The sequence below is a fragment of the Macrobrachium nipponense genome, chromosome 19 (genome assembly GCF_015104395.2).
Source record: "Macrobrachium nipponense isolate FS-2020 chromosome 19, ASM1510439v2, whole genome shotgun sequence".
Taxonomy (NCBI): Eukaryota; Metazoa; Arthropoda; class Malacostraca; order Decapoda; family Palaemonidae; genus Macrobrachium; species Macrobrachium nipponense.
Genome location: NC_061088.1, coordinates 77541782 through 77554281, shown reverse-complemented (window position 1 = coordinate 77554281; position 12500 = coordinate 77541782). Strand labels below are relative to the sequence as shown.

Genomic DNA, 12500 nt, shown 5'->3' with positions numbered 1-12500 from the left:
ATATATATATACACGCATATATACGTGTATATATATAAATATATATATATATATATATATATATATATATATATATATATATATATACTATATATATAAACGTACAATTCCGTATTTCCGTCCCTCGCAGATGATCGTGGTAGTTGGGGATGGGATAGGGGTTGGGTACCAGGAATCATGTTCTAAATGGTCATTTTCATGAGTGGGTCGCATAAGGACCCACTCACGAAATGACCAGGTTCATATTCCCTGTGCCAAGCATTTCATGGGGCTTTTTGTACGTTTACATACGTAAAGTCCATTACCGGTAATACTAGGCAAGGGCATTTGATTGCCCGTTACATCATCCTGTAAAAAACTAAAGATTAAATGGGAAGCTCACTTTCAAGAAGATTCCCAAGAAGGCTGATATCTCCGGGAAGCCTTCCACCTTGGCGATGCAAAGGTAAGTTCCGGCAGTGTGTTTGTCCACGATGATGTGGATGACGGGACCCTTTCCCACTACCGTCTGCGACTGCTGGTTGATCCAGACGATGGTCGGCTCTGGACTGGAGTCCACCTGGCAACGGAGGGTCACGTTGTCCCCTATGTCCGCGTACTGGTCCCCCGGCTGAATCTTGAACGAAGGACCGTCTGGGAAAGAAGGAAAAACAATCTGTGAAATTGGAATTTACAAAGTTATATTTTCTAATTTACAGACACTCTTAGCTAGTTGGCCCCTGTACTAACTCCCAACTAGTTGGCCTTTTTACCAACTCCTACTAACTAGGTGGTCTTTGTACTAACTCCTATTAAACTAGTTGGTCCTACTAACTCTTAACTAGTTGGTCCTTGTACTAACTCCTATTAACTATTTGGTATTTGTACTAATTCCTTTTAAACTAGTTGGTCCTACTAACTCCTTTTAACTAGTTGATCCTTGTACTAACTCCTATTAATTAGCTGGACCTTGTACTAACTCCTAACTAGCTGGTCATTGTACTAACTCATTCTAACTAGTTGGTCCTTGTACTAACTCCTAACTAGCTGGTCGTTGTACTACTTCTAACACTGGTCTTTGTACTAACTCATTCTAACTAGTTGGCCCTTGTACTAACTCCTAACTAGCTGGTCTTTGTACTAACTCATTCTAACTAGTTAGCCCTTTTACTAACTCCTCATTAGTTGGCCCTTAACTCCTAACTAGTTGGCCTTTGTATACTAACTCCTCCTAATTAGTTGGTCCTTGTACTATCCCTCCTAACAAGTTGTCCCTTGTACCAACCTCTCCTAACTACTAGTTGCCTCTTATACTAACGCCATCTAACTCGTTATAACTCCTCCTAAATAGTTGTCCCCCGTAATGACTCCTAAGTTGTCCCTTGTACTAACTCCTCCTAATTAGTTGGCTCTTGTACTAACTCCTGACTATTTGGCCCTTATACCCTGGGCATAAGTGAGTATTAGACCCATAGATTTAAAGGAAATCTGGACCTTTTGAGTGATTTTTGTAGATTGGTACGTCATGACTACAAGAATCTGTTAAACATCCACTCTTTGCATATAGTCATTTCATTGTGGTTGATTAATCAGATTTTTAACTTTGATAGCAGTTTTTATTCATTTTTTCTGTCGGGATACTTTTTTGTGTTAAAACTAAAATTGTTGTTAAGGTTTTACCCTCTTTGGGATTTTAGTGATGTGGGGCGGAATAAATCCTTCACGTATAAAATAATAATAATGGCAGTAATAGTAATAACGATAAACATACATACCAAGACATTCGAGCAACAACAACAGTATTTGATAATAATGATGATAGGAAACAGAATATGTACAATAACACTCACAAATTACGGTGATTCGACAAAAGCAATAATGTACAAGCAACAACCGAAATTCCCATGGACATAATAGCAGCCCTAAACCCGTTCCTTTCGCAGCTGATTGATAACAACAACACCAACACCAGGAGGAGGTACAAAAAAAAAAAAAAAAAAAAAAAATACGATGCCAAATCCATGTCAAAACGCCCAATCCCAGCTGTTCCGTCGTTCCTCTGTTATCAGTTGTTGAATGGCACAAAGCACGTCAGAGTCGCGGTGCCTTCGATTTAATAACAGGCATTGTGATATTAGGTATGCATCCCCGGGTCATGCGATGGAGTGTAAGTACTTCGTGCCATGACACCAGCCACACGTAGACACGGCCAGCCCCCAATATAGCTTGATGGATTAGGAAATCAGATAGCCTTTATGCATGTCTATCACAGATAAAGCGGAACGTATTTGACGCACGCTCTCGCACATGCACAGGAGAACTGGAACACACACACACACACACACACACACACAGAGAGAGAGAGAGAGAGAGAGAGAGAGAGAGAGAGAGAGAGAGAGAAGAATTAGCAGAGAGAGAGAGAGAGACCTTACCTTACCTTACAGACCTTACATCTTGTTCGGGTTGCCCCAGGTCCCTCAGTGTGAGGCACCTCTAATGTCTACCAGAGAGTTGCTAGTACATCTTCCGGTATATTTTGCATCTTCCAATCTTGGATGGTCTGGGATGCAGTTTAGATATTTGTCGAGCTTATTCTTAAACACATCTACGCTCACTCTATATATTCCTCAGATGAGCTGGCAACGCATTGAATAGACGCTGCATTATCGATGCTGGTGCGTAGTGGATTAATGTCCTGTGTGCTTTCCTTATTTTTCGTGGTATAGTTTTGGGCACTATTAATCTACCTCTGCTTGCTCTTTCTGATATTTTTAGTTCCATGATATTTTCTGCTATTCCTTCTATCTGTTTCCATGCCTGAATTATCATGTAGCGTTCTCTTCTCCTTTCTAGACTATATAATTTTAAGAAATTGTAGTCTTTCCAGTAGTCTAGGTCCTTAACTTCTTCTATTCTAGCTGTAAAGGACCTTTGTACACTCTCTATTTGTGCAATATCCTTTTGATAGTGTGGGTACCATATCATATTGCAATATTCAAGTGGACTACGAACATATGTTTTATAAAGCATAATCATGTTGTTCAGCTTTTCTTGTTTTGAAGTGCCGTAACAACATTCCCATTTTTTGCTTTACATTTTGCCAACAGAGTTGCTATTTGATCATTGCATAACATGTTCCTATTCATCACACACCAAGTCTTTAACTGCTTCCTTATTTGTGATGGTCTCATTATTAGGTCCCTTATATGCATATAGCTTTCTTTCTCTGTCTCCATAATTATTGATTCAAATTTATCAGAGTTAAATACCATCCTATTTACCTCTGCCCCATCATATACTTTGTTAAGGTCTCTTTGTAGAGCGTTCCTATCTTCATCACAAGTAATTTCTCTACTTATTCTTGTGTCATCTGCGAAACTACTCACTACCGAATCCTTAACATTATTGTCTATGTCTTCGATCATAATAACAAACAGTATTTTGCAGCTAACACCGTACCTTGCGGCACACCGGATATTACCTTGGCTTCATCCGATTTCTCGTCGTTTGCAATAACTATCTGTTTTCTGTTGTGTAAAAATTCTTTTAACCATCTTACCTACTTTTAAAAATCCACGAAAAAAAAAAATATTGTGTTTTCTATTTTCTTCGCTAATATATTATGGTCTACTTTATCAAAAGTTTTTGCAAAGTCTAAATAAACCACATCTGTTTCATTTCCGCTTTTCATATTTTTGAATATGTTTCACGGTGGACTAACAGTTGGGTTTGTGTACTTTTTCCGGGTACGAAACCATGTTGTCCTTTATTAAACAAAATTATTTTTATTAAATGTTTCATAATATTTTTCTTCATTACCCTTTCATACACTTTCATAATATGTGATGCTGGCAATGCATTGAATAGACGCTGCATTATCGATGCTGGTGCGTAGTGGATTAATGTCCTGTGTGCTTTCCTTATTTTTCCTGGTATAGTTTTGAGCACTATTAATCTACCTCTGCTTGCTCTTTCTGATATTTTTAGTTCCATGATATTTTCCTGCTATTCCTTCTATCTGTTTCCATGCCTGAATTATCATGTAGCGTTCTCTTCTCCTTTCTAGACTATATAATTTTAAGATTGTAGTCTTTCCCAGTAGTCTAGGTCCTAACTTCTTCTATTCTAGCTGTAAAGGACCTTTGTACACTCTCTATTTGTGCCAATCATCCTTTTGATAGTGTGGGTACCATATCATATTGCAATATTCAAAGTGGACTACGAACATATGTTTTATAAAGCATAATCATGTGTTCAGCTTTTCCTTGTTTTGAAGTGCCGTAACAACATTCCCAGCTTTTGCTTTACATTTTGCCAACAGAGTTGCTATTTGCTCATTGCATAACATGTTTCCTATTCATCATCACACCAAGGTCTTTAACTGCTTCCTTATTTGTGATGGTCTCATTATTAGGTCCCTTATATGCATATAGCTTTCTTTCTCTGTCTCCATAATTTTATTGATTCAATTTATCAGAGTTAAATACCATCCTATTTACCTCTGCCCAATCGTATACTTTGTTAAGGTCTCTTTGTAGAGCGTTTCCTTATCTTCATCACCAAGTAATTTCTCTACTTATTCTTGTGTCATCTGCGAAACTACTCACTACCGAATCCTTAACATTATTGTCTATGTCTTCAATCATAATAACAAACAGTATTGCAGCTAACACCGTACCTTGCGGCACACCGGATATTACCCTTGGCTTCATCCGATTTCTCGTCGTTTGCAATAACTATCTGTTTTTCTGTTGTGTAAAAATTCTTTTAACCATCTTCCTACTTTATCCACGATATTGTGTTTTCTAATTTTCTTCGCTAAATATTATGGTCTACTTTATCAAAAGCTTTTGCAAAGTCTAAATAAACCACATCTGTTTCATTTCCGCTTTTCATATTTTTGAATATGTTTTCACGGTGGACTAACAGTTGGGTTTGTGTACTTTTTCCGGGTACGAAACCATGTTGTCCTTTATTAAACAAATTATTTTTTATTAAATGTTTCATAATATTTTTCTTCATTACCCTTTCATACACTTTCATAATATGTGATGTTAGACTCACAGGCCTATAATTACTTGCCTCTAGTCTTGATCCACTTTTGAAAGTAGGGGTAATATATGCTAATTTGTGCTCATCATATATCTTGCCTGTATCTACACTTTGTCTTAATAATATTGCAAGTGGCTTTGCGATAGAATGAACTACTTTCTTTAACAAAATAGCAGGAATTCCATCAGGCCCTGCAGCAGCTCCATTTTTAATTTCATTAATCAGCCTGCACAATATCAGCTTCATTAATATCTATGTCAGCTAAATATTCACTATTTTCATCCCTTACTTCTATATCATTATCTTCATTATCTATTCTAGGGGTGAATTCTCTCTTATATCGTTCTGCCAGTATGTTGCAAAAATTTTTTTTTTCCTTTTTTTTTTTCATTCGTTAATCTCCCTTCAATTCTCAGAGGGCCTATTTCTATTCTTCTTTTATTCATCTTCTTCGCATATGAGTATAATAGTTTGGGGTTTTGCTGATATTTAATAGGGTTTTTTCTTCCAAGTCCCGTTTTTTTTTCTTTTCATTTTCTTTGATTGTATAATCTTTTGTTCTGCATTTTCTATCTTACTTTTTAGTCTATAACTTTCCATGCATTTTTTTCTTTTGCAGACCTTTTTTCCACTTTCTGATTTTCTGGAACAAGATCCTTCTGTCTCTTGGTATGCATGAATGATGTTTACTTTTCTTCTTTCGGTATATATTTTTCACTATTATCTCCAATATTTTATATAATATCTCCGTATTTACCCTTATGTCATCACTTACGAAAATGTTTATCCCAATCTTTGTTTAATTCTTCATTAATTTCTGACCATTTTATATTTTTACTGTAGAAGTTGTATTTTCCATATCCTTCCCACTTTTTCATTTCTTGCTTATCTCTATTTTCACTTGCTTTGGAATGAACTGTTAATTCTATGACCATTATGGTCTGAAAATACTCGCATTATAAACTATTATTTCTTTAACATAATTCATCTCGTCACAAATACTAGGTCTAAAGTATTTTCCTTTCTTGTTGGCAGGTGATTTATTTGTTGAATGTTGTATTCTAGTAGCATATCTAATAGCTTTTCAAATTGCCTCTTATCTTCTGCACTACTATTACTCTCTTTTTTTATATGTATAAGTACAACCACAATCTCCTATTCGTTCTTTCCATTCTACGAAAGGAAAGTGAAGTCACCAGATAGGAGAATAGTCCAGTCCTTGTGATTTCTACATATATCATCCAATTTTGTTTTCAATTATTAAGTCAAACTCTTTAGTATTAGGAGGTCTATATATTACTATGTTCATCAATTTTTTCAGATTCAAATTTTACCAGCTATTAGTTCACATTCTGAGTTACTATATTTCTCATATATTTTTCCTTGTTTTTTGTCTTTCCCATATATTGCGGTTCCCCCTTGATTCCTATTTTTTCTATCTGATCTATAAGTTTGGAACCCTTTTATTTGATCATCATTCCCAGTCTCTTGGAATACCAGTTTTCACTTATATTCATTATATCTATTTTCTTTTCATTTTGGGTTAGTTCTTCTAAGTACTCTATTTTTCTTTTTGAGTTACTCGTAACTAAACCCTGCGCATTCATCACTATGATGGTTTGCGTGTTTTCTCCTTCATTTAATACTGGTAGTAATAAGGATTTTCCCATGTCTCTTTCCTGTTCTTGGTATGTTGTTCTTTTTTTTCATTTCCAGAAATTCTGACATTAAAAAATCCAACTTTTCCATATATTTGATCTTCCTTCATCATAATTATTAATTTTTGTGTCTGAATCTGCAATTTTCTCCGTTTCCCTGCTTTCTGCAATATCCTCTTGCATAATAAATACAGTTATTATCTCTTGAGTAGAATTTCGGAGCTGATGCTTTGAAATTTTTTGCTGAGAGAGAGAGAGAGAGAGAGAGAGAGAGAGAGAGAGAGAGAAGAATTAATAAAGAAAGAGAGAGAGAATAGCACAGAGAGGAAAGAGAGAGAGAGAGGCAGAAGAATTGGTAGAGAGAGAGAGAGAGGCAAAAGAATTAGTAGAGAGAGAGAGAGAGAGAGAGAGAGAGAGAATGATTAGTTATTCCTTTCGTATGGGATTAGATACTTTTCCCTTAACATTTTCATTTTCGCTTTCCTACGATTAACATTTTTATTAAAAGAAAAAAAAATCTGTCAAATAATATCATGCTCTTTCTCTCTTTCAGGTCTTGATTTAGAAAGTTGAGATTGTCATTCTGCCTCTGTATTTTCAAGAATACATATCAGTGTCTGCGTTAAAAATATTAGGCTAATTGTATTCTGCTTGTACATGCATTATGCTTAAGCACTGGACAACATCATCAAGTTCCATAATAAGTGATTTGGAAAGTAAAAAGTCTTCCATCTCTACTGTTTATCTTTCGGGATTAAGCTCCCTTTGGTTTTTCCTCTACTTTTCCCACGTTCTACTTCAGTCCTGAAATAATGTATTAAATTTAGTGTCACTTGTATTCAGAAATGCAAGCGGCGTGTCTGAAAGGAAACATGATTTCGTATCTTTCAACTCTCCATAACATTTTCGTGAGCTGAAGTGTGATAATCCATTTGTATCTTGAGTGTATATGTCTTTGTATTCCCCTTGGATACTGAGGCCCTCCTTAAAAGCGTTCTAATCCTTCTCCGTGTCGTCTAGTGAAATAATTAACAGGATGACATTCCTGACTGTCTTGAATTATGTATCGTGATCGATCCATCGTTTTTGCTGTGTTACCTCTGCTTTTTTGGAATTTATTTTTAAAAGCGGAATTGACCTTTACGAAGTGTTTTGGATGGTAAATTAACAAGACATTTGTGGTGAATTATTTTCTGTTATGTTGTGTTGTGCATCCTTAGAACTGCTTCCTTTTATATGTGTCACAGGCAGAAAAACTAATACCTCCAATAGCATCCTAGTGTTTTTGAGTTTGATCCACTATGCATTGTTATGTGCGTAAACATATTCCTTCCCACGTGGCTCTGGCACTCGTATATTCATATTTGCCTTTAACGATTCCTGTTACACTTTTGATTAGCACAGTTTTCTAACAATTTTGTGAGAATTTGAGAAAAATGCAATGGTCGTAATGCCTGTAAATTAATTTTTCCTCGTGAAGGCAAACTACGAAGCGCTAGCCATAGAATGTATGTGTATACACTCCAGAGTAATAATGTTTGCTGCAAGCGATGTCTTATTTAATCATACAGATTTGAGCCCGAATTGAGTTTGTTTAAAGTTAGACTTGAAGCGATTGTTCCAAATAAGGATATCACATTCCACGAATTCAACAGGAATTCAGCGCCTCAGTGGCGTGGTTGGTATGGTCTTTACCTGCCACCTCGGTGGCCACGAGTTCGATTCTCGGGCATTCCTTTGAGAGGTCAGAGATGTGTATTTCTGGTGATAGAAGTTCACTCTCGACGTGGTTCGGAAGTCACGTAAAGCCGTTGGTCTCGTTGTTGAATAACCACTGGTTCCATGCAACGTAAAAACACAATACAGAAAAAAAAATCAACAGGAATTCATAGGTGAAGGAGGCTGATATTAGTAATAATAGCATTGTCATTTTTGATGATTGCTTAACTGTTTACAAATATCGCTTAAATAGGAATCTCGCAATATTATTCTAGAAATGGACAATGTGCGGCGCTGGGTTTCTGTGACGGATAGTTTGAAGATGAGTAAAATCATGCCATAAACCCTTTAATGTTCAAATTTAATTCTGCCGAGCAAAGAAACTTAAAAGCTGAATAGCATGTGTATGGTGAACGTATTTTATGGGTGAGGGTTGACAGTGCATCCGATTAGTTTATTTGTGTCCGTAATAATTAGGGCACGCAGCTATGAAAAGGTAATGGATGCATTAATTTGCAGATTTTAATGAACAACTGTAACTATAACGCCCACCCACCCCCCACCCCCCTGAAACTGTTGGCTAATTGCTTCCCGTTCACAGCTTTTGGGCCGTTAAAAGATTGCAGTTCCTCATAAACACAAAATTAGAATTATTGGGGAAACTTGTTGTTGACGTTTAGTTAAATGGCTATAATAAATCTATAACTAAGTAGGGGCTTTTATTATTTATATAAGGATTTCCTTAATCTTATAACGCTGAGAACTCTGAATTTTTAAATCCTTCTTAAGTATATCTTAGTTTAACTAGACCATTGAGCTGATTAACAGCTCTCGTAGGGCTGGTCCGAAGGATTAGATATTTTTACGTGGCTAGGAACCAGTTGGTTACCTAGCAACGGGACCTACAGCTTATTGTGGGATTCGAACCATATTATATAGAGAAATGAATTTCTAATCACCAGAAACAAATTCCTCTGATTCCACCTTGGCGGAGCGGGGAATCGAACTCGGGACTACCAAATCGGTAGGTTAGCGCGTAAACCACTCGTCCAACGACGAACTACATTCTGATATCAGTCGAAGTGAACGGATCATGTAAATTCACTTAGAAGTCGTCAGAGTATCATTTACTGTATCCGACACCCTTTCCATAGCCTTTGTCAGTAAATCATTTGTAAATAAATTAAACCTTGGGGTGAGTCCAGCATCGCATTGCTGACAAAGCAAAAGGCTCCCCTCCTCTATCCATAGGAGTTTTTTTTTCGGTATTTACGTCATGGAATCACTAATCCTAATAGAGGCCCATTTACTCGGCTCAATTTTGAAACACTCGTCATGTGTGTCCCATCCATCCGTCACAGGTTATTAAAGGATTTATTGAAGTCATTCATAAATTGCCCTCCTTGCTCTAAGCCCCTCTCAAACAACTGTCATGCATTATTGGTGTTTATTATAATATTTTATCACCTTTTAACGTCCGGTTTATTCCTCTCGTAACCTCTCACTCTTTCACGCACACACACAGGTATATGTATATATATACATATATATATATATATATATATATATATATATATATATATATATATATATGTGTGTGTGTGTGTGTGTGTGCGTGTGCGCGCGCGTGCGTATCTACTATCAAATTCGTCAGACATTCTTCATGTTAGAAAAGAAACTGACAATACATTATTGCGTCGTCTAGGTCATATGACGTTTTACGTTGTAACGTGTATATATATATATATATATATATATATATATATATATATATATATAATATATATATTTATACATATAGAAATATATATATATATATATATATATATTATATATATATCTCTCTCAAAGTAAAATACAAACAATTCATGCAGTGTCTTGACTCATATTTCCTCCTTAGAAATACACATGCATCATACTCCAGCGACATAACTACGCCATTCATCTCAGGGTGCGTCCTCCCTTCTGTAGAACATGTTAATGTCGGTAACTCATCGCAAACATAACCCGAACATGTTGAAAACAAGTGAACGATCGTGAGCAGAAAACGGACTCCCGTGGGTGATCGTATGAGGTACTATTACAGTTGGACTTGAATTCAACCTGTTTGTGATGTGTTTGCAACGTGTTGCCGACTAGTGTTTTTATGACATGTTTACGCATATTCCTAAGCTGGAATTCTTAGTGAAAATTGAGTTAATTAGGTAACTTTTCCAAGATTTAACTTATTCGGAAGTGGAGTGAATTCAGTATATAGTATACGGAAGTTAATAAAAAAAAAAACCTGATATAACATTACCAGCATCTCAAGAGTTATGTTATTGTCTCTGTATAGCCCAGTGCGACGTCTAGAATCATAGATAGATGGAAACTGATCTTGAATAAGCAAAAGCATAAAGAAAGATTTGAATAAACTCATTTGAGACCCAAGACTCTTCCTAAGACGATGTAGACTAATCAGCCGTTTTTAAAATTCGTGAAATCGCGTTGTTGATGTGTGTAACTGTTTACTGTGATTCATTACTCGAAATTACCTGCGTTATTTGATTTGAAACTTCTTGAAGTATAAGAGTTATTAGATTTTTCATTTTATATTATTATTTTTTTTTAGATATTACATGAATGCCCAACTGAACGAATGTTTATATATTTTTGTTTCTCGTAATGTTGAGACCTTATGAAATTTGTGTGCAATGGTCTATGTGCATGATGTAAGCAGCAAGACAGGAATTGAAGAAAATGAACACGGGTTACTTTACCCTGGGTATATTATGTTGTTTGCATGCCCTCCATTGAGAAAAACGCACCAGTGAAGTATATACATGTATGAGGAATATATATCTATGTGCACGTTGATACACAGCAATTAGTGAGTATTTTTTATTTTATTTTTTATTTTTTCTTATTATTATTTTTTGCCTGTGAAACACTAACTGCAGAACTGTGGTATCCTTCCATTATCCATTTCTCATCTAAAAGTGTGAGTGTGTGTGCTGCACCCACAAACTCGATGAAGCGTGAAGGGAAAGGAAGGGTAGAGTAGATCGATATGCAATACTTATCGCTGCCGTAGAAAAAAAAATTTAACGGTAATAAATTATACTGATTGTACCAGTTCTCATTAAAATGGTTCCTCTACATCTGAAGGGAGAAAAAAATTAGGTATCTCTCTCGAAGGCAAAATCAAAGTACGGGGAGACTCGCCAATATTTCCTCCCGTTTAGCATAGAGGGAGAGCCAGAGAAACTGGGGGATTGATAGTGACCATCTTAGAGAGAGAGAGAGAGAGAGAGAGAGAGAGAGAAGGAGGAGGGGCCCGAATGAAATAGGGAAAACTTTATTTATCATGGGAATGAAACCCTCAAAACACAGTGTATGTGTATGTGTGTATGTGTGTGTGTGAGAGAGAGAGAGAGAGAGGCGAATGAAAATGGAAAACTTGTATACTTATTTATCATGAAAATGGAACCATCACAACACAATGTGTGTTTGAAAGAGAGAGAGAGAGAGAGAGAGAGAGAGATACAAAAAGTACGTTAAGACATCGATTTAATTATCGTCCGCGTCCGCGTAGATTACCCCTTCCGTCCGCCGCAGTTCCCTTAGGACACCTTCAGCTCCGCGCCACCCCTGCCGAAGAGAGTGTAGGAAAATCGTATTCTCCCTTTTAATTAGCATTTACGGATCCCGGGGAGACATGCGCTGGCTGCTGATTGCCATTTGAAATGCGAGAAAATATCGCCGGTCTTCATTATGGCGATTATGATTCCCTTAATCAAGACTAATGATGGTCCGGGAGCTTCTTCTTCTTCTTCGCCGATGGTAAGAATTCGGTGCTGTGATTCTCTCTCTCTCTCTCTCTCTCTCTCTCCTCTCTCTCTCTCTTCGCCATTTCTCGTTATTGGTGATCTTGTCAGTAAGCATTTTATTCGTTCCTTTGTTCCGGTCATTTGCAGCATCATTGTCTCCGAGCAGATTATCATTATTTTTTTTTTTACCTTCAGAATTCTGTGGCATTTTGTAGTTCGTATCTCATTCGCCAAAATGTGTTATTCAATACCATATGATGCGTTTAACTCGGACAGATTTTAT

The 12500-nt window shown here is 36.5% G+C and overlaps 1 protein-coding gene across 2 annotated transcripts in view; it reads right to left on the bottom strand.

The window, feature by feature from the left end:
* LOC135218468 (irregular chiasm C-roughest protein-like) overlaps window positions 1-12500 on the bottom strand; it is a 114135-nt gene that overhangs the window by 32852 nt on the left and 68783 nt on the right. For both annotated transcript variants that reach the window (XM_064254795.1, XM_064254804.1), the window contains one exon: window positions 383-633. In XM_064254795.1, coding sequence (XP_064110865.1) covers window positions 383-633 — 251 coding nt within the window. The remainder of the gene's footprint in view (window positions 1-382; window positions 634-12500) is intronic.